At 42.7% G+C, this 23,257-nt stretch overlaps 1 protein-coding gene across 1 annotated transcript in view; it reads left to right on the forward strand.

The window, feature by feature from the left end:
• Positions 1-352: 352 nt before the first annotated feature.
• ITPR2 (inositol 1,4,5-trisphosphate receptor type 2) overlaps positions 353-23,257 on the forward strand; it is a 266,820-nt gene continuing 243,915 nt past the window's right edge. Inside the window, 1 exon segment of the mRNA XM_032186220.1 lies at positions 353-506. Within this exon segment, the coding sequence (XP_032042111.1) occupies positions 415-506 (92 nt within the window). The 5' untranslated portion in view covers positions 353-414.

The raw sequence follows: 23,257 nt of genomic DNA on the forward strand, positions 1-23,257 counted from the left end.
ACACACGGGGTGTAAGCAGTGGTGCCTGAGTGAGAGCCGTGCTGGCAGGGGGCTGCACCCGCTCTCCTCACAGAACGGAGGTCCCTCGTCCCCGGGGCTGCCGGCGGCCGGTTCCCCCGGCGGCGACAGCCGCGCGGTCGGGCCCGGGGTCGGTCGGGGCGGGCCGGGGCGGGCGAGGCGGCGCCGGGAGGCGGTGCGGGGCGCCGGGAGGCGGTGCGGGGCGCCGCGGCGGGCGGCGGAGGGCAGCGGCGCCGTGCTCATGTCAGCCCCGGCAGCGCCGCGGTGAGGGCCGCGGCCGGGCCCGTGCTCGCCGCCCGCTGCGCAGCGCTTCGGCGGCCGCCCCCCGGCTCAGCTCGGAGGGAGAGGGGTGCGCGTGTGCGAGGGGAGCGCAGCACGGGCTGAAAATGAAGCAAAATGTCTGAGAAAATGTCCAGCTTTCTGTACATCGGGGACATCGTGTCCCTCTACGCCGAGGGCTCTGTCAACGGTTTCATCAGCACCCTGGGGTGAGTGCGGGGCGGGAAGCCGGCAGGGCGCAGCGGGCAGAGGAGGAAGCGCGGGGACGGGGTGACCGCGGCAGCGCTCCGGGGGAAGCTGGAGCGGGTGCCCGGGGCTGCCGGGGATGCCCGGGGCTCGCCGCCATCTCCGCGGCTTCGCCCGGCCAGGCCGGGCCGGGCCGGCCCAAACCGGAACCGGGCAGCGCCGGCGGCGGCACCGGCGCCGTGCGGCACCGGGGCGCTCCGCGGGGTACCTGCGGCTCGCTTCCGCTTGGTTGCAGTTCCTTTCGGATCATTTCAGTTCAGTTTATTTTATTTCATTTTATTATAGTTTATTTCATTTTTTAAAAATTGCTATTTTATATTTTTAATCATTTTATTTATTTATTGGGGGGGGGGGGAGCTGCTTTACTTCAGAGATGCAGAGGATGAGAGCTTGATTCACCCTCATAATCAGCTCGTTGCCCCCTTTCCATCTTGCCGGTGTTCACCTGAGGTCTTACCTGCGATAAGCAGACGTTTTTAGTATTTCACGGGGATGCTTTTTTTTTCCCCATCATCAGTTCTTTCTCTTCGCAGGATGAAAAGTTGTAGTTTAACTCGGGCTGCAGCACTCCTGGTTGCTCGAGGCTTTCCTTAGTGCTGTAAATGCCCTGCCTGGAAGCCTAGGGAAGCACGCTGATGTGACGGTAGGGGTGCACCCATACCTTTCTTTAAACTGTCACGTTGTGTGGTTGCAGCGACAGATCCCGAGGGTACAGTGGTTCCCTCCGATGTTGGTAGGAGAGCTGCAGCAGTTTCAGTGATTTTTGTGGCACGGCCAAAGTAAGCACGTCCTTAACCATTTGTCAGTGGAAATGTCTCTTGCACTGCATGAATCATAGCAATTCAATTGGCAAGGCAGCTCAAACTCTGGTTAAATATCAGTGCTGTTTATTGATTAAACATTAGCTGTACCTTGAGAACAACAGTTAAGCAAATATATCCCTTGCTAAAGCCGATCCTCTGCTAATTAATGTGCGCCTGGTTATTGCCCTTGCTTGTTTTGGACTGCCGGTATCCTGAGGTGTCTTTGCTGGGGGACGGCAGGGTGAAGTCAGGGCAGTAGCTACATGCTAACAGCTAATGCCTGTGCATAATGTCTATGTCACCCGCTGGGGTACCCTGACTGGAAAAAAGCTGCTGGTCAAGGTCGTCTGTATTTCTTTATCTTATTATTACTTCCTATCCTTGCTGTTCAATCATTTAATCAGTTTATAAGTATTTTTCCATAGTTGGTTCCTCTATTTGTTAATTTTGTGTCTTTTCTATCTGTGACTGTCTGTATTTTGTCTCACATCTTCTTCTGTTTTGCTGACTCCTGTCATTTTAAATCCTGCCTGAAAACATTTGCTTTCTGCAGCTGGTAATCACTGGATATTGTTTCTTATTCTTGTAGCCCCTGCGTTTTTTATTTGTTGGCATAATTGTGTTGTTGTTTGGTTCTGTCTCATTGCTGCATCTAGGGGAAGCTAAGTTTCTCATACTTTACTTTTACTACTTGTTATGTTAAGAATTGTACCTAATTTCACAGAACTTGTCTGTGACCACAGACATTCCTGCTGTGACCAGTGCTGATACCACTGCACATTGCTTAAACATATGCTGGCGTTCCCGTGTTACAACCTGGAGGTCCTCCACTCATCCCTTGGAGTAAGGGCAGAACATTTGCCCCAGGTTTTATAGACAAGAAGCCAAGATAGCAGCTTGCCTGAGGCACACAGGAGCTCTTCTGCAGAAGTAATTGAAGTCAGGCTAACACCCTAACTAACCGACTGTTCAGGCTTTCTTCTTGTAAGAGCCAGCTGAAGAAAACCACCTGGGATATGAGACAGGATGCCTCTGTGCATCTCTCCTTCAGCAGCAGGTATGGCCAGGGCTTCAAGGTAGCTCTGGTCTCCTCAGTGCAGCAGTTCTATATCCTGCTCCCCAGCCAGGTATGGACGTCTGCAGAGCCAGCAGACCGGAGTCGAAGAGCTGAAGGCCTTGAAGGAAACGTGAAGTCACCAGTGGAAAACTCCCATGTCTACTAAATGGGAGCGCTGACCCCTCTGCTGGTGGTACGGGAGTTTGGACAGAAATGTAAGGTTGTGCTGCCAGGTTGTGTTACCTGTGCCAGCTAGTGAAATTACTGCCTTTAGAGTGGTTGCAGAAACACAAGCGGCAGAGAAAACACCACTAAGTTCAGGGAAGAAGTTTGCCCAGCTGTGCATTCAGTGTGTACTTGTGGCTGGACTTCTGTCTCCTGCATGCCTTCAGGCCCTCTGTTCAGCCCACACGTCTGATGGAGGCACCCTACTTTCCCGAGGTGCTGCATGCATGTTGGTGAGGACGAAGAGGGTAGGAGCTGGGATGACTGCTTTCTCACTTCCCTTGACCGGTGTGGGTCCTTGTTTTTTTTACCTCCTGCTGGTGTTGCTCAGGGTGCTGTTTTGCAAGGTGCCAGGAGAGGAGGGAAAATTAGCTCATGGCTCACACCCTTTAGGCCATCAGATAGTCTTATACGGAACTTTAAAGTTCTTGCAAGAACTTTAAATCCAGATTGGGTCTAGTGATTCTGCAGCAGGAGAGAGTTCTGTTTATTTTAAGCTGTCAAAGGCTAATTGTTTCTTAAACAAAGCATGAGTGAGGCCATTCTATAAATAAGATAAAAAAGCACACAGCACCTCTCTAAGTGGGGGAGGCCTGTCACGTAAGCGGCCTTACTCCTTGAGGAGTTGAACCAGCTCAACAGATTAGTTCTGAGGTGGAGATTTCCAGGCAAAGGCTGGGTTTCATGCATTTTCAGAATATTTTTTGCTCACTTGCTGATGCAGAAGTTTTCACGTGCTCATGAAACTTAACTCCAAGAGAAAGAGGCAGCTGATCTGTGCACATCAAGCATAGGGTGAGCTTAATATCTACTGGAATGTGAGTGTGGGATTCTTCCTCCCATACAGTGTGGAGGTCCAGGGGGTTCTCCGTGTTTGGCAGACAGGGGATCCATGTCCCGCATCCAGGCAAGCATGCTGAGGTGGTGCTGGGTGAAGGCTGGAATGCCTCTCCATGACTCCCTCTGCAAAAACGGAGTCACTGGGATGATGAGGTGCTGGAAGTGGGACCCAAAAGGTTGCAGCACTTCCTGGAGCTGGAAGAAACCTGTGTTCCTGTCGTTGTCTCAGGACTTTTTTCTGTATTTACTATGAACAGCTGTTGGATGAAACACAGCATGAGGGCATTACTTTCAGATTTAATCCCTCGTAGTCAGAAGAGGAAACCGAACATCTCTTCCGCATCTCAAGTCAGCAGTGTAGCACTGGATGGGGGCAGGGAGAGGGAAGTGAGGCGGCACCGCTCCTAATTCTTCATCTTGTATCTGTATTTAAAGTAAGAGAGTGGCTGTGCACAGGTTTTTGGAAGAAGGGGCATGAAAACCTTCCAGGCTGTCGATCCCCAATGGACAGGAGCGCCTCTGGGTCATCTTTGAGAGGGTTTTAGGGCTTAGCATTCTTTGTTGGCTACTGCAGGTCTTGGGGATAGTTGAGATACAGTGTCCAAGCAATCATCTGCTCTTTTTTCTGTTTGCGTTGGTTCTGGATCTGGATGCTGTTGATGTCCAGTCTCAAGGGTCTATGAGTTGTTTCTTCCCCTCCACATCCCCTTTTTAAAAAGGAGAAAGTTTATACATGTAAAAATAGATCGTCATGCAATTTAGTAGAGAAAAGTAAATGTTTGGGAAAAGTAATTTACATCCATGCATAATGTTCTGCCATTTCAAAATATATTTGTTATTGGATTATTGAGCTGTGCTAATGATGCTTTTCCCCCTTGTTTTTCAGCCCTTAGAGTGCCTTAGCTTCTGCACAGTTCGAGGCTTTTTGTCCTGGAGGACGTAAAGTGGCAGAGCTTGGCAATGAATCTGAGTATCTTACTCTGTCCTTCAGTAGTGTCTGAACCCTGAGACCACCTTCCCCGGAGTCTTGGCAGTAAATGTGGGCATTGATGTGTGCTGGGAATTAGAGCTAATGTTAATCACCTTTAGGCACAATGAGGGGAAAAAAAGTATTCTTGACTGGGGAGGCGGAAAAAAGTAAGAATGACTGCCAGCATCAGCTGCTGGAAAGTTTGACAATGGGGCTGTTAGTCACCATCAGTGGCTGCATTCCTGTCTCACCTCCATAAAGGTGCTGCGGTGCTGTGGCAGGAGAGAGAGACCTCATGGAACGCAATTAATGGAGCATGCAGCTGGAGCTGCCTTCTATAATATATGACCCTGGGTGGCAAGGAGTACCAAGGCTTATTTCTAATCAGCAGCAAAAGGTGTGTTGTAGAGTATTCATACTTTTTTTCATATTCATAATTTTTTTTCCTCAAGTTTAGTGTTGATTTGTTTCTCAATTTGTCAACTGCTTGCTTGAACTTTCTTAGTTGAAATGAATATCACAGTTTTATTCTGGCTCCTTCACTGGGCTTTAGTCTGTCTTACTGAATTTGGATTTCATACAAACAACATCAGTCATATTTTGTAAAAAGGCAAGGCTAAGTAGAAAATGCATATGGAACAGCATAAATCAAAATATTACAAATATTGTGAAGGCTAAAATGTGTCATCTTGGTGGCCTCAGAAACGGTGCTAGGAAAAAAAGATGTAGTGACTGATGATGCTGCAACACACCACTGTATTTTCATCAGTGCACTTTTTTTCACCCTTCTCTTCTACTGCCTGAAAACGTAAGCTCTGGTTAAGGAGCATCATATATGTCCTTTAATAGCAGCAATTTTTTCTTTCTTTTGCCAGCTAACAAATGTAATTAGTCAGGAGAGAATTAAAAGCCTAAAGAAAGTGAAAGTGGCACAACTGGAATTACCCTTAATCTGATTCTGATACATACAGAACCAAATATGTGAAACAAGGGAGGGAAGATAGATTTCTGCTTTCATGTGGGCAAAAGTACTTCTGTGTTTTGTTACATAGGTACTTTATTTTCCTGATCAACAGTACCAATAAGACTTGTCCATTAGGTTCTGTTTCTTAATATTTTTTCCTACTTTTTAGGCTTAGTGTTTTCAGAAACACACTTTTTTGTCGTCTTCCTAATGCAAAAGCACTGATCTGCACTCTGCAACTTCTTTGAATGTATGCTGATGTAACTGGAAACATAAATTGGCTAATTATATGCCACTTTTCAGATATATGGTGTATTTCTTTTCTGTGATAACTTTTTAAAAGCATAAGCTATATCATATGCCTTATTAGATACCTTCACTGACTTTATAATAAATGCCACATAAGCAGAGACACAGACATATAAATAAAACTCCCTATCTTGCCTACCTTGCAATCCTATGCATATATCAAAGCTTACATCCTCTGTAATTATCCCATTACATTAACAATTAGGCACTGCTCCAACTTGCTGCTTATAATGAACTTATTTTGATGCTCATCTCAAATATTTTAAAAACAGTGTCTTCCTTAAATAAACAATGGCACGGAGCTTTCCACAAAGCACTCTTGTGGGAATGCAGCAAGTAATGAGCCCCAGAGGTGGCTGGTTTCTCTCACAAGTTGTACTTGCACACAAAACACAGCTCGAGTGCGAAGGAGCATAGGAGTAGCCTTAATTACAGCATAATGATTTATGAGACTGTATACTGAAATGTAATATCCTTGGTTCAAAGAGCTCATTATCAAAGGACAAGTAGACGTGGAGAGAAAAGTGGGGTTAGGGAAAGGACCAATTGATTTAAAGTGAATTTATCCCAAAGGTGTGTGGTGGTAATGGAAATGAGAGAGGACTTGAATTTTAAGTGGAGGCAAATGGTGTGGCTGTTTCTACTTCTGTAATTCTCGACAGGACTATGGGTGATGTGGGAAGTAGTCAGGAAAGAGGGGAGATTGTTTAACTTACATCACTTTAAATCATATTTAACTTCCTTCTGTGTAACAAAGGGATTAACCAAACAGTCTTCATGTGGCTCCCTGACCCACTTGCAATCAGAGGTACCCTATATTTTGAAAGTGCCCCAGAAGGAAGAGTAGGCTCATTCTGTGACTCCTGCAGCTTGGAACACCGCCTGGTGAGAAGTGTGTAAACCTTTGGTCAGCCAGGCTGAACTGCTGTGCTCCTTGCTGCTGATGGTACAGGCTGCTATAGCTTGGCTGCTGCACGGGGCTGCGTACTGTGAAATACCACAAAGCCATGTCCTCTGTGTGTGTTTAATGCTCCTAAAAGTCTGGTTTCTACCTACTTTGAAAAGTCTGTTACTTTTTGTGTGAAAGGGAGACTGGCAAAGTTCAGGTGTAACTTTGTACTCAATTAGGAATGTTTATGGAAAAAATGGAGAAAAGAAAATGAATGGTAGTTCGGGGTTTTACTTTTTTTTCCCTTGTCTGAACTGATTCTTTTAAACCTTCATTTATGTTATTTATAAACCTATTTTTCTTTAAGTGTTTGAATCAGTATTTCCACTGGTGCATTAATGTGCAGACACTTCCATCGTAGGTCTTGGATTCAGTTGTTTCCAGTGGTGCTAAACCTTGACTTATTGGACCAAGAGTAAGATGATTGGAGCTGAATGCTTTTGTGTGGAAAGGTTCAGATAAAATGACAGGAACGTTTCTGAGAACAGGGTGAACAAAAATGCGTTTGTTATCCCTGCAGCATAGGGCTTCCTTGTGGCTACTTCAATTGGTGATCATGGGAAGACTGTCTTTCCCATGCTTTCTGGACTCCCTTTCTGGCCTTTGGATAACACAGAGGAAAAGGGGGAGATCGGTGCCTATGGAGAGTGAGGTGGTAGAGAAATGAAGAGAGCAAGGTCCGGAAGCTGCTGTGTGCATGGGAAGAGGTAGGTCTGTGTGGTGGGGCAGTAACTGAATGCATGGTCTAACAGGCAGCACGCATTAGAAAGGAAGTAGAAGTGAATAGAAACAGAAGATGACAGATAGTTGTTGAGAGATCTGCAGTCCCCTACTGTCAGAAAATAGCTCTGAAAGCTACCAGCAAGCCTTATTTCTTTTCAAATTACATAGAAGCAAGCAGCCTGGCCCTGTTGCTGTTAAGTGTGCTATTCCACGTGGTAGATGTCTGTGTGTGTTCTCATTCAACTCAGTGTTTAATTTTTTTTTTTGAGGGTTTTTTGTTTGTGAAAATGCATAATAATACTACCTGCCATAAGAGAATGTCTGAATTACAAAATGAGTTCCTCAAAAAGAAAGAAATAGCAATTTTGCAGTTTTAAGATTGCCTATACTACCTCACACAATTCTCTGTAAAAGCATGATGCAGTCCTTACTGACGTGGTCATGTCCTATACTGCAGTGTATGGCAGGCTTGCTAAGTGCATGGGAAATCCAATGCTTTGGTAACAACTAAGCATTTATATAATGAGTTCTGGTACTCCTGTAATCTTCTTACATATAATAACTTTAGGACAGTTCATCTGAAATTCCCCTTTGGGTTGATTACTGCTGCATGATAGAAGGCATGGAGTTGAAATTCATTTGAAGTTAATTGGCAGAAGAAGGCTAGAAAAGCATATCCAAGTGTTGTTGTTATCGTTTGATGCTATAAATTGAAATTACTGCAGGTCTTCTCAGTACAAGGAATTGATATTAGAACAGTAATCAAGTTTTTCTTCTTTGACCTCTGGCAGATAAAAATCAATATCATTTGAAAGAAAAACAAACTCTGACACTGGAGCTTTTCATATGAATCACAAAATGCAGAAGCTTGTTATAATCCAATACTTGGACTTGTTATCTCCATTTTCTTTTAGAGATTTGTTTGAATTTCAAACTTTTTTTTTTTTTTTTTCCCGCACTTGACATATGCAAATTAATGAATGTTTCAGAGGCAGCTGAAAGCTTGTAGTTGCAGGATAGAAAAGCAGCTGCTGATACTCATAGTAAGTCCCAAACTTTTACACTGATGTGCCCACAGTTAACAGACAGCAACCCAGTTCATAGGGCTTTCTTCTCTTTTTACTGTCAATGCGTGCTAACGTTCCTGTGTGCAGAGCAGAGGCAGGTCAAAGACAGGAGGCTCCAAGGCTGCTAGCTGCCTGCAAGCCTCCTCATGGTGCCTTGGATGCAAGCTAGAGCAGCAGCAGGCACAAACCACTGAGGGGACCCTTCAGGACGTGTTTTATTTCGCTGTGGGGAATTTTGCCTGGTTCCAGAGTGCATCTACAACCTGATGCCTGTGACATTTTGTGTAGTTGTACAATCTTGAACACTGTGATTTGGAAACCTGAAGTAGACAGCTTTAGAGGGCAGCTGTATTGAAAGTGAGCAGTATAGTCCTAATGCAATACCTGGCATCATTTATAAAGTTCCACCTCTCAGGGCTCTGTGAATTTTGGATATCTTCCGCATCCATTTAAGAAAAAGTGAGTTGCTCTCCCTCATGGATATGGAGAAAAGCTTGAAAACAGTAATGGTCACAAAAGAAAGGTGTGTAAGAAGTGCCCTGAGCTTAGTAGTAATTTTCTTCTACTAGCTTTAAATTAGAGCACATGCTTTGCAGGTGAGGGGCTAACCAGTGGTGCATGAGACTAGAAACACTGCTTTTTTCATGACCTTGTTGATCTCATTTTAAGGTTGGCTGGACTTGGATGTCTAACAGACTCTGTAGTTGTTCTTAATAACTGAATCAGTACTGCGCTTTGCTAAGATACACTCAGTCATTTTATATCTGGTTAGGATTTTGTTATTGTTCAGAATCAATAAATGAAGAGGTAAACAAAGCTAATGCATTGGGAAAGACCAAATACCACTTTTGAAAACACTAAGAGCAGATCTTTCTAGTTAGGACTGGTGAAAAACATTGAAATGAATCTCTAAGCTAGTTCAATTTTTTCTGACCAAAGAACAAAAGTTGTGAGAATATGGAAAGTTTAAGTTTCAAATTAATTTTCAAATATCTCTGTATATACAGTTACATATCGTTGCTGTCATAGCATGCTGCTTATAAAGATTGTTACAGTACAGAAAAAAGTCTTTGCCTTTAGATGGTAGAAGTACAAAACATGCACAATTCAATAGATACTGATTTTTTTTTATTTTTAGGTGAGGCGGTAATAATTTATTTCCGTGGGGTAGGTGACAGTTTGTTGTAATATCGTAATTTTGTAATAATATATATTTGCTTAGAAAAAGTAACTAACAAAATAGTAGCCAAGATCCATGACAGCATGTCCAGTATAGGTAATGTGAGATGTAGGTTCAACACATGAAAGTTTGTACTTACCAACTGGAAGTATGTTACAAAGCCATTTGAAAAAAAAAAAAAAAAAAAAAAAAAAAACAACAAACCACAAAATAAAAGAAACTATTGAGGAACATCCAAGTTGAGATTTCTGTTTCTTTGGCTAGCTCTCCAGGATTACTCACAGATAAATGAGGATTTGATCATGAAGTCATTCAGAGGCAGGCATCCAGGTCTTCAGGGAGGGTACTGCTATGGACCCTGGGCAGCTGCAGGATTCAGGTTAGAGGTATGCTTGGTTTCTGTTAGCAATGGCATCTCTTGAAAAAACAAAGCAAGGTCAGGACCTGGCAGGCAATAAGTCCTGTCTGTATTAACTTTTGTAGTTGAGCAGGTTTTTCTGCCAGTGAAGGTAAGGACCAACTACTGCATGTTTTATTTTTTTTATTCCCCTCCCACTCTGCTGCCGTGTAGTAGTACATAGGACATAGTAAAAAAACAAAACAAAACACATATAAAGTTCTGTTACAACAACTCATTAGAAGCAATGTATTGGGGTGGTGGATTCAAACTCATGATCTGCGTGACTATTTCACCTGGTCCATGCCCTTTTTGTGGCAGATTAAACTGTCTGCTGTGATTAAGCTCTGCTTAACATGATTGTTTTACTTGTGTAGAGCTGGAGGTAGGACAGTGCTGGTCTGAATTTTCAACCTTGTATTTTCATATGCTGGGTGGAACCTCATTGAAACTGGTAAGTATAATTACTGCTCTTCATTTGTAATGGAAGTAAGTATGAGATAAAAATCCTCTTCCTTTCTGGAACCAAATAGCTGAAGCAATAGAAGTCATCACTAAAAGCACACATACTTGGTATAAAGCCTGAGTCAAAGCTGAGTTGTGTGGCCCAGGAAGCTTCTTAGAAAGAAATTCATCATTGACAGGGCAAGCTATATAGGTATAAATGCACAGAACTAGAAGGAAGGTAGAACACAAACTCAGTTGTGGACAGAGAATGCCTCCTACTTTGACCCAAGAAAATAAAAATGAGAGTGCTATTGACCACTGTTCTCTCTGAAAACTGTAATTAAAGGAACTCCTACTATTTGGTTTCTCCTGTGCCAGGAAAACAAGCATTTATAAAATTATTTCTGAATTAATGGTAACGAATAAATTACCATTATATGATCAATAAAATACTTAATACCATCTGAGACTTGTCTTTATAGTGGAAAGAGCCCTTAAGTCTCCAGAACTGACGTAGTTATGCGTGAGTGATGAAAACCTGCCATCATGAGGTGGATCCAACTTCCAAAATGGAAATTTGTGACTGGTGTCCTTGCAGAGCTATGGCACAAGAAGTAGTCAGAGAAAAAATAATGCACTAGCCAAAGAGACCAGTCAGAACTGATATCACGTCTAATACAAGAACTGGAAGCTCTACTGAAAGAATTAAAGCAAAACCAAATGTCATCTGAGAACTGGGTGAATTGGATGGAATCAAAGCATTATCTGGGGAGATTTCTTAATGAACCCTTTGGTGAGTTGCAGGGAAAAGTGAAACCTTTTATGGGTAGTAATTAAAGACTACCTAGATGAGTTTGGGTAGTGAGCAGGCAATACAGCCAGTCTGAAATGGCAAGGTGGGTTAATAGGATTGTCAAAAATACATTTACTGTTGTCCTGATCAGGTTTTCGACAAAGGTAGTTGAGCTTTGGATTGTTTTGTGACAATCAAGCAAAGCAAAGGCTTAGCAAAGACTTGCGGACTTCTGAAGTGATCTTGCAGAGCACTTCTGAGTACTGTAGTAATCATTTATCCAAGTGTGAAAACATGGATATGAGAAGATAAATGGGAGTTTGGAAGGTGACAAAGTACGATAAAGTTTTTGAATTATCTGGGGAGAACTCCTGTTAATGCTTACAATTTCAGGCAATTTCATCATCATTTGTTTGAGAAAAAAGTACAGGGTCAGGACAGGCTATCATGAGGACAGTTTGCCATGTAGTTATAGGAATTAATAGGGCTGTGCTTTCTTGGGCATTCACAGATTTGGGAGCAGCAGAGTGACCATAGTGCCTCAACCAAATGATCATTTTGGAGGCTAACTGCAGACATTGCCTTAGGCAGAAGATCAAAGGATTGGTGGTTATTTCAAGGAATTAGACTGCTGAAAAACAGATTACTTTTTCTTCCCTTCCTGTAATTTACAAAACCTCCTGAATAAGATGCAAAGCCTTTTGAATCACCCAGTTGAGAAATGTATTTGTCTTCCTGGAATGGAGTTCAGAGGAGTCAGAAGCTTCTCAAAGAGATGATATTGGGAGAAGTCTTAAAGTGTAACATCCCCTCACAAGATCAAAGTTTTCTGTTCACATTGGGCAAGGTTAGAGTTCAGAAGTGAGGTAGTACATAGGAGATGGGGAAAATTGAATGACTGGTACCAGTTTTGCCTGGTAATGTTATTTTCAGACATTGTATCATATCTTTGAAACCACTGGATTTTGGGGGCTGCAAAAGTCATAGCTGATGTGAAGAAAAAAAAAAATACTTGGTGATGTGTAAGCAGGATGTGGAAAATGGTGCAGGAAATGTGATGTTGTATGATAGATAAAAAAGAGAGCCCCAATGCCAACAGTATCTTGTATGGGCATCAGTGGAGTGTGTTGCTAAAGAGCTTAGTTTCTTTCTTTCTTTCTTTTTTTTTTTTTTTTTCCTTTTTTTTTTCTTTTTCTTTTTCTGCCAGATAATTGATTGTTATGACTTCAGAGTGATAGTTACAATTAATATAGCATGACTTACTTCATGAAGCGGCCTGACATGTGATTTCAGGCACCAAAGGGCACTGGAAATAGAATAAAATTTTCTGAATGATTCTTGTAGATTTAGCACCTTATTTTATATGTAGTTGAGATACAGTGCTAGACATTGGTCTAGCTTGTTGTGACAGATGCATGAGGTGAAGAGACCAAGTGCATGTTTGGACTAAAAAAAGATTTCCAGCAAGCTGGGTTGAAAAAAAACATTTTTTGGTAGCTGCTTTTCATCTAATTATCCCAGTTTAACAGAGGACGTACAAGATCTAGAGGCATTTTATCACTTTAGTAAATAAGGACTGAAAATACCTTGTCAGCTCTTCTTCCCAACCATGTCAGTACTCGCTGTGTACCATGAATCAATTGTAATCCCAGACTTGCCAGAGTGATAAGGTGTCTTCAGGTATCTTCAGATACTGTCAGCGTGGTCTCTGCACCATGGCTGTGGGTATCTAGGTTGGTGGTTGATGTTGCCTCTTGGGGAACTTTGGAATTTCTGCTTTCTGCCCATTTCTGTTCAAGAATGAGATGTTTCTATCTGATAATAGTTAGAGGGGTCAGGTCTGAGTGCTTGTTTTCTAAGGATTTGACAAAAGCACTTGTTATTTCAATTAAAACACAGGTACAGCTTTTTCTTCCTGAATTTTGTATCCAGAAGGAATATGGATCTTCTTCGTAAGCTGGACCATAAATATCTACCACAAGTTCTTGATCCTTCTCCATATAAAGTAGGAATGCATTCATCTGAGAGAAGTGAGGTAGGTTATTCAGTCTAGCTGGAGAGAAGAGGGAGGTGGCTTTCCTGTGCAGTAAGTGCAGTATATCAGCAGCTCTTTCGGGTAGTGCTTGGTCCTGGCCTGTGAGCTGTGCAGTCTGAGTTCCCTGTTCCCAGTGTTAAATCTACTAGGTCAGTCGTGGAGGAACAGGAAGTTCATTTTGTCCCCGTTACCAGGCTAAGGAGCCCTGAAAGAGCGGTTTGTGCTGGCAGAGGCATGCTTGAGTATCTTTTGCACAACTGACGTTGCTTTGACTTTCTGCCAAAGTGCTTGTAGTTTGTGTGGTTGGAGGGAGGATGTTGAAGGGAAAATTTGAGCAGCAGGGGTCCACACAACCTGAGCAGTAGATAGCAAATGATAATCTGTTATCACTAAAGATTCAATCCAATTATGCAGTTTCTGCTTGTGGTCTAGATTGAAAAATTAAGAGAGTCTGAGTATCAGTATGCTGACGAACTTTGGCTTCCTGTTAGTTTGCAGGGAGGAGGAGATACTCTGATGTCTGCCCAGGCTAGGGATTTATCTCAGAAGTCTGATGATTCCCCCAGTACCCAGTCACTAGACTGAAGATGGGATTTTCTGGGTAGACAGTGCATGTGGAGGGACTGAAGATAGCTGGGAAGAAGCTGACAGGTTGTTGGTAACAACATGGATGTAAGTGGCCCAGATGCTTCTGTAGAGCCTGAACTCTCCAAGGAGAGGCAGTGGCTGGCTAGCAGGTCTTCCTGTTCTGGAGCTGATGGAGCTGGTGTTCACACCTGAAACTGGCACCTGAGAGGCCAGATGAATTCCTGGGCTTCTGGGTTTCTGGTTAGCTCTAATACTGAAGCAACTGCTTTCAAATGGGTTTTAGCCAGAGGAGATTGCTGGGGGCACCAGGAAATCTTGTTTTATTTCTGTCATCTCTGCTACTGTGTGTTGAGGGCAGGGGGAAGTGGGAATTTGTGCCAGCCGATCAGTCCCTTGCAGGTGATGAGTGGAGAGCTCGCCGGTCAGCTGCTTTCTGGGCACTTTGCATTGCCAGAGGAGGTCAGAAGAGAATCTGTTCTAAATGCCAGTTGAGTCTGTCCCACGGATATGGCAAAATCTGCATAAAGCTAGTTGGCAGTAACTTAAGCACAGCTTTGGTGAACGTAGGTGCTGTGATACCTTGTTCTCATTACAGGACAGCAAGTTAGATACAAACTTTTCCTTTACATGAACACAGGGCTTTGTACACAAACAAATAGCTATTTCTGGTCCTCATTACCTAGAAAATAAGTTAAACTTGAAAGCAAAAAATAAACAAAAATACATTCTAAAACATCATCGGACTGAGGATAGAAAAAAGAAACATCAGAGGTTCAGGCTTGCTTCCAACTCACATAATCGCTAACGCAAAGCTGACGGCCAGGGTGCAGGAACAATTTGTATACCTTTTAAGTTGCTGAAGTAGTAAGCAGCAGTGTCCGTTCAGTGGAATAAATCCTCATCTCAACTTCCCATTTCTTTAAGAAGGATTGTTATTCAGGTTTAATGAGTATCTGTTTATATCTTAATGGATTAACCGCCACTGCCTTATTTAGCAAGGGAAAAATTCGTGTATGAGTAAACTGCAGTATCAGAGATTATTGTGCGTTTTGGCTTGGTGAATAGTTTATCAAGCCACTGAGACTGGGGATATGCATTTACTTTACAAGCCATTTTTTATCAGTGGGTGCATGTTACTGTTCACCATCAAAACAGTTTATGCGAGTGCTTCTTAGCTCTCTCCAAGCAATATGAGTTCATATACTTAAAACAATTTAGTTGATGATTTGTGCTAGCTGAGTTGACTGTTGCTTGGAGACAGTCAGGCTCTGGAAGGTTGTAACACAAAATGAATGAACAAGCCCAATGTTTACTTCTGTCCTTTCCTGTATTTGGGTCAGCTTAGTCCTTTTATTGAATGTTGTGATCTATGAGTGTCTCACTTTGTCACTCAAAAAAGTGTCAGGCGTCACCTAAGCCAACGCTGTTTTGTTTCCATGTGTCAGCTTGGAAGATGATAGAGAGCTCTGCTTCGGAGAGGTGCTTGGGGCAGTGCTGGCAGCTGTGTTCCCCAGTCAGAGAAAGCTCGGGCAGAGCGGGTCTCTTTTAGTAGGCCAGACCTTGTGCCATTCAGGCTGAAACATCTCAATGTCCTCATAAAAGGAAGTGTTAATCAAAATATAGCAGACAAATTGTTTATGTGAGTGGATGAGATTATCCCAGACAATGTGGTGCTGTTTGACTTGGAGAAAGAACTGCATAACCATACACAAAGCTGCACTATAGAGATAGTTGCTTGGCTTTTTGATTGTGTAATGAAATCTGGAGAGGTGATAAAAATTGAGCTGATTTTGGGTGGGGTGCTGTACTATCTCTTCAGATCAGCTTATAGCTGAGTATTTGTTATTTACTATGCACGGATGAATAGGGAATTGTAGCTAAGGCAGTGAGCAGGTTTTTAATCTTAATGTGCCAGGCAGTGGGTTAGCTTCTTGTGATAATATGTAGCAGTGCGGAGAGACTGGTGGAGTGATAAGGAAAAGGTTAGAATAGTTTTTCTCTGCTGAATATCATTGCACAATATTAGATCGACTTTAACAGGGCTTTTTAAACAAGAGTTGTGTACGCCAATTAGTTTGCTTAACCTGAAACTAGCTTTGAACTTTGGTATGCTTCTTTGTCCCGGTTCCCCTTGCAGGGGAAGTGTCCAGCAGCAGGGCAGCCTTCCTGCTACCATTCAAAGTCATTGTGGGAACCAGGGTGGCAGGGATGTAAACCTTAGGATTTTAGGCTTGCCTGCAATTACTTTTAATACTGTCCACTGATACAAAGAGATGGAATATACACAGTATCCTGAAAGACATCCTGAGTTCTTCCTTGGAGGGGCTGCTAAAATGTATCCTATTTATTTATTTTTTCCATTGAGAAAATAGGAATGGGTAGCCCTACAGAACTGACATCTCTGAAAAGGGAAACAGGCAGGTTTTTATTGCCTGCCTCCATGGTCCCTGTCATACTAATCAGAGAACAGCCCAGGGGCCTCGACAGATCGTCAGGTCCAACCGTTAGTGGGAAAAGAGAGCCTGGAATAAATTCTCTCTCGGCAATTTGTTGTCTGAGAGTTGGTTGAGTGAAAACGACTGCTTACTCTGTCACCCACGTTCTCACCTTGCTTCAGTTCCTTGTGGTCTCTGCATAGTCTTTTGTAAACCAAGTCCTTTCCTTTTTTTCTTGTGCCACCGTTAATACTGTTTCCTGTTTTTCCCCTCACTCCAGAAGGTGACGGACTCCTGCCCCCTCACACCTCCTTTTCCTGAGGCCTGGAGCTCTGTCAGCATGCCGTCCCACAGCCTGCCTTTCTCACACGTCAAACGGTGTCCCCTCCCCACCCACCTCTTGGTCGGGGGAGCGTGTGGGTGCCGGTGGCGATGGAAAACTGCTCGCTGTAGCAAGGCAAGCCAAGAAATCTCCAGTGATTCCTTGAAGGTTGCAAATTAGGACTCTGCTATGGGGTGCCAGCAATTTCACCCTTGCTTCTCTCCCTTTCCATACCTCCTGCTGGCCAGGATTATGCGACTGCTGCTTGCCCAGTGTTGTGTAATGGGTTATAATGGTGAATGGTGAAGGGGAATTTATTTTTTTTTTCTTCTCCATGCATACAATAGAAGGAAGCACTGCAGTAAACTAAGTGGGGGGGGGAAAAAGCTTTCCCGGCACATTATCATGTTACGCTTCTTCATCCTGTTCCTCTGCTCCAAGCCCTCCATGGGTGCTGGGGGGCTCACACACCGAGCTTGGCCCTCTGACAGCCCACACATGCTGCTGCCAGCTGCTTGGGCTTCCTCGGGCAGTGTGTGAGCTTGCTAACCACTGAGGGCAGGACCAGCAAGATGGTGCTTGCTGTAGGTGCTGTGGTTGAATTGGAGTGAAGCATGGCGGAGTGCCTTTGCTTTCTCATGTGACATTGTGGGGGATGCAAGAAGGCCTCACTTCATCACGACAAGAGGAGGAAGGACACCTTTCCCTGGGTTTGGGCAAGAGGAGGGAAGCTCTTGCACGTCTGGTACACTAGAGCCAGCGTAGAGCAGTGCCATTTCATTGCTGATGTAGTGAAAGGGACTATAAACTGTCCAGAATTAAAGTAAAAGACAAGGCCAGTGGCGGGGTGGAGAGAGGAAATACTTGGAGATGTCTGCAGTGTTTCCTGTTTGTTTCTGAAAATTATGAGTCAGATCCCCCACAAACAAAAGAGATGGGTTTGAAAAATCATGAAATCTAAAAAAGTAATTGTGTGGATTTGTTCTCTTGATCTTCTTGTTTTTGAACTTTCAGACCATTTTTAACATTGCTCTGCACAGCAGAGTAACACATGCTCTTTTCCTAAACACTGAAAATAGAGGTTTTATATATATATATATATTATTTTGTATATAGAAGTTTTACATATAGCAGAGGTTTTATATATACATATATTAATATAATATATATTATATAATATTTATAATTGCATATAATTATATATAATACAATTATATAATTATTATATAATATATAATTATATATTATACAATTATACAGTATTATATATAATATATATATATATATATCTATTATATTCAGTGAAAATATATATATTTATACAGCACTAGAAAAGACCAAGACTTGGAAAAAAAAAAGTAATGCCTTCTCAGTTCTTCTAGAGTTGATTGCCAATGACCTTAAAAACTTTTGCAAATGAGTTGGTTGTAACCCTCATGCTGATTTCTCTTGGTTTATGAGATATGTACTTTGACATAGGGGGGAGACGGTGTGTTGTGCATGCCTGGGTTGTGTTTGAGAATAACAGTGCTTTCAACTCATTGATTCAGAAGGAGGAACCATGCTTCCTGTCCTGGAGCTTCCCCAGGTAAAACGTAGTCTACATCGTCTACATCATTAAAACCATGGATTTTATGGGGTTGTAATTTAAGTGTTAATAATTACTGCACCACAATAATGCACTTAAAAGGAAAAATTAAGTGTATTCCATTCTCCACTTACTGTGTCACTGAAGTACAGGCTTTTATAGAAGATGTGGTTTATTTGTCTGCTACCTTATTCCGGTTATTGCATGTAAGTGATCCAGAACTCCAGTTCTCCAAGCAGAAAGTGATTACTTGGAGGTGTTTTTCTTCTGTTATGGTGTCAGGATAAAAACTGTATGAAGAGACCTGGAACCACGTTGGTTCAGCCGAAAAGAATGCTGCAAAACTGGAGGGCCTTCAAGTGAAAGGCCAAATTCATGTCTTTGTAACAGAGCTTGTTGTTAAGACACACCTCAGTAGATGATATAATATTTGGACACCTGACAGCACAGCCTGCGAGTCAGCGTTGTTCAGTGTTCAGCAGTTCTTGCTCTGATGTTTAGGTGCTGATAAAAATGCCCATGCTGTCCTCCTTCAGCATAATGTTGTCGACACTGAGAACACAAGTGGAAGTACTAAGTTAAGAACGAGACTGTTTTCCAAAATATCTCCTGCTACAAAATATCTCCTGTTTTGGTACATCAGCATGTGATCATATGCTCCCTAGGGTGTGGGGACATGTTCACCTGTACCAGCAACCTGCCAGCATGACTCCTGGCAGGATTTTGGCACTTCTGCTAAGGTTGTCCCCGAACCCTGTGCAGAAGCAGGGGGTTGGAGAGCTCCTGGAAACTCCTTCTGGAGAACACAGCGACCCCACCCTGCCTTCAGTGCAGAGGAGCTGGTGATGTACACATGGGCTTTTCCATGCCACTTGTCCTTGGAGCCTGGGAATGTTCTTAGGCACATTTAATTTGCTATTGTAAGTATAGCCTCGCTGCGTTAGAGCCAGGAGGGACTCTAGCCTGCGTTGTGGTCAATTTGAGAAAGGTCTGATGCAGTTCTGAAGTTGGAACATGCTTACTATGGTATTTTCCTACTTTAAAATACTATTTATGAGAGATTTACATGACTGGCACAGCAATGAACTAGCTTTTTTTTTTTCTTTTTTTTCCCCACCTTTGCCTTCATACCTGTGGACCTGCACAGAAGGTTTTGCCATCTTATCCATGGCTGCTCTTTCTTGACTCTCCTACTTCCCAACTTCTTTGCCCTGTGGAAGGAGCATTCCCTGCCATTACCTCTTCAGCTTGCTTCTCAGCAGTAACTTCTCTCAAGCGAGCATGTACAGGTTGGGAGTAGGTGTGGCAAAATGCTCCAAGAGCTGCTCCCAGCTACTGGGAAAGCAGATCTGAAATAATCTGGAACAGCTGCCAAAATGATCTGTCCCAGTGGGAAACTGGCTCTGCTTAGTTTAAAAACAAGTAAATAAAGTCACTGTAATTTTTCAGCTGGTTTTGTTTGGAAGTTTTTTATTTATTTTTTTTTTTTTTTTTAATTTTCTTTGACACTGAAGAAACAGAAAAGCAAAGAGAAATCTGCAAAAATATCTGGCCCAGCTGCAAAAAAATGTAAACATTTATAATTGCAAAATGAAAATTAAAAAACAATCTTTTGTTTAGAAAATTGGAACATGTGTTGATCTAAAGTGTTCTCTTATCCTTTAATAGCTGTGCATAATTCTCATTAACATCAATGAGAGCTGGCCATGTATCAAAGGGTGAACAGACCTCTTTCAGTCAATTCTTGCAAGCCAAGTCCTCATCCCTACAGGCAGAAGTAAATGCTGAAACCAGCAGTAGGATTCTGAGAGTTGAATTATTTGCTAGGTACAGCCTCGTGGTTGGAATAGTGTTAAACTGAGAGCTGTCTCCTTTTATTTGAAAGCAAACACGAGCAATGCTGTGCTTCCGGAGCATTGCCTTCATGAGAAAGGTTGTGGAAGGTTCGTGTTCCTGGTGTCAAGCCCACATTTGTTCCCAAACGTGATGGCCCAAGTCCTGCTGCGTGACTGTGGCAGCATGATATACTGATCTACATTGGAGACAGGCTCTGAGACACGTAAGCCAAGACAAACTGAAGAACTAATATTAAAAGAAATGGGTTGGATGCCTTGTTGCTGTCAAATAGCACTGCTTGACTAACTTCAGTGGAATTACATGTGTTCGTGCTAGCTCAGGACTTGTCATCATTTGAAGGCATCTGAAATCAAGTGGGTCCAGCTTTGGTATCCTGACATACAACAAAGTTTGGAATGCAAAGGGCTTTGATGTCTCATATGTAAAAGGATATGTTTTTTCAACTTTAGGAAAAAGTTGAAGATAAACACCTAAATTCCTCGTTATACTGCAAAATGTGTAAAATGCATTTTGATAAAGACATGTTTTATACACACATTTTTACAAGTGACATATATTGGTCCGTGGGGTTATTAGTCTTTATGCTTCAGAATACCAAAAGAACTCGATTTAGTTTCCAGGACCTAGATTCCAGGTTGCGTTTGCAGAATTGATTGTTGTAAGTGTGTATTTACGTGTGTATCTATGTCTTTGTCTATATTACTGTCACAAAAATTATTGAGGTATTTTGGAGATTTTACAGTACCATTTGAGACTGGTTTATCTATGTAAACTGATATTTTTACATTATAGTACTTTAGCTAAACGTAAGCATCCTAATTCTCTCCCTTTGCTTATGCACCCTTTATATGATAATATATGAGCCTATATATGAGCCTTTTGATGTGTAGGTGTGAATGCCTTAATTACTGTTTTCAGTGATGAAGTCACTTTTTTGATCACTGGACAGATACTGGCATTTCTCAACAGTACTTTTCTGAGTAAACCTTTCTCTGCTTCCATTAAATGGTGTTAACCGTGACAAATTCAGCCTTTCCATTTCCTTTCATTAGTGCACAATTCTTCAAAACAGCCCTTTCAAGTGGATGCTCACAGATGTGCAATGTAGCTAAAGAAGAGCTGAATAAAAAGCGTGAATTCTGGTGTGAGTTGAATGTAGAATTGCTTTAGATTATTTTATTTTTTCTCTGCTTCTGGCTTTGCTTTGCTGCCTGTGGCTGAGTAGCTAACCTTGCAACAAGTTCTGCATCCCTCCCTGATCTTGAGACCGGAGCTGCCATTAGTAGGAGCTCGTTTTGAATCACAGAATCACAGAATTGTCTATGTTGGAAGAGACCTCAAGATCATTGAGTCCAACTTCTGACCTAACACTAACAAGTCCTCCACTAAACCATATCTCTAAGTTCAACAGCTGAACATCTTTTAAAGACCTCCAGGGACGGTACCTCCACCACTTCCCTGGACAGCCCACTCCAATGCCTCACAACCCTCTCAGTAAAGAAGTTCTTCCTAACATCCAACCTAAACCTCCCCTGGCACAACTTAAGCCCATTCCACCTTGTCCTGTCACCAGGCACATGGGAGAATAGACCAACCCCCCATCTCGCTACAGCCTCCTTTAATGTGCCTGTAGAGTGCAATAAAGTCGCCCCTGAGCCTCCTTTTCTCCAGGCTGAACAACCCCAGCTCCCTCAGCTGCTCCTCATAGGACTTGTTCTCCAGACCCCTCACCAGCTTTGTCGCCCTTCTCTGGACTGTCTCAAGCACCTCCATGTCCTTCTTGTAGCGAGGGGCCCAAAACTAAACACAGTACTTGAGGTGAGGCCTCACCAGAGCAGGGGGACAATCACTTCCCTAGCCCTGCTGGCCACCCTGCTTCTTATACAAGCCAGGATGCTGTTGGCCTTCTTGGCCACTCAAGCACACTGCTGGCTCATATTCAGCCAACTATCAACCAATACTCCCAGGTCCTTCTTGTGGACTGTAGAAATTTACAGGTCTGACAGGGACAGATTTACACACCTAAAGTTCGTGTCAAGATGTAGGCTTGAATACTTTTGAAAAATCCTGTTAACAATTAGTAGTGGTCACAGTGTCAGTGCTTCTCATGTATGTTATGGCAATATACCTCGTAATTCTACTTCATCTATGCTTTTTTATGCTGGGAAGGCTGAGGGGCAGACCTGTTATTGTAATAGTAATGTGTAGTCAAGTAGAGCTAAAGTTGGGTATTTAAGCAGCTTCAAGTAGCACCCTGTTTGTGCTGGGCCAAATCCTGGACTCGTTACAGATTTTGCTTTCAATATGTAGCCAGTCGGAATAAGAAATAAGTAGAAGAGCTGCCAGCATTAGATCATATTTAAAAACTTTGATGAAGGATGCTTTGGATGCTCCTATAAGAAACAAATAGAATATTTGGAGATTATGATGGACATTTGTGGTATGCGACCTCTAACCTCAGGAACATAAAGCCTCAGTTGAATACTGTCTGTGGGCTAATTCCTCAAACATACTATAGCACAGCAGGTGAGTGGAAAGTGATGTTTTTTGGATTTGCTTGTATTGCATTCCACTTTTTGAAGTCTTTTATTGAAATGGTCAAATTTCCAATTTTAGCAAGACTGTAATGATTGGTATAGCTTTCTTTACCTTCTTCATTTTGTGTGCAATTAACTAAAACAGTCCTTCACAGTTGTCCTCGCAAGCAATAATTGAGCAAGCTTAATTGAAACTGAAGGAAGATTTTTCTCTTTTGATCCCACCACACCTTGGTGATTGGAGTCTTCTGAAACAAACTGTATCAGCATAAAAACACTCACCCTTAAAGGTATGCTGTGGGTCATGTTCATATATTTTTAAGAGAAGACTTCGCAGACTTTGAGGTGCGTATTCTTTGTACCCTATGTGTAGGCACATTAACATGCTTTTTTCTCTGATCATTGTAAAACGTACCAGTAAGCATGCACCTTCAAGAGAGTGGTGTTACCAGCCTTGTTCTGCTCTGGGGTACACAAAAGCCGAACGGGTGGAGGAAGAATTTCTCGGCTCTGTCCACCTGGGATTCTCAGCTGGGCCTGTGCCAGGCACAAGGAAAATTGCCCGATGTTCAGGCTGAACCAGAAGGAAAGCCTGGCAGAACGCTACCACCTCCATCCTGAGGACTTG

This window comes from Aythya fuligula, chromosome 1, assembly GCF_009819795.1.
Source record: "Aythya fuligula isolate bAytFul2 chromosome 1, bAytFul2.pri, whole genome shotgun sequence".
In the NCBI taxonomy this organism is placed as follows: Eukaryota; Metazoa; Chordata; class Aves; order Anseriformes; family Anatidae; genus Aythya; species Aythya fuligula.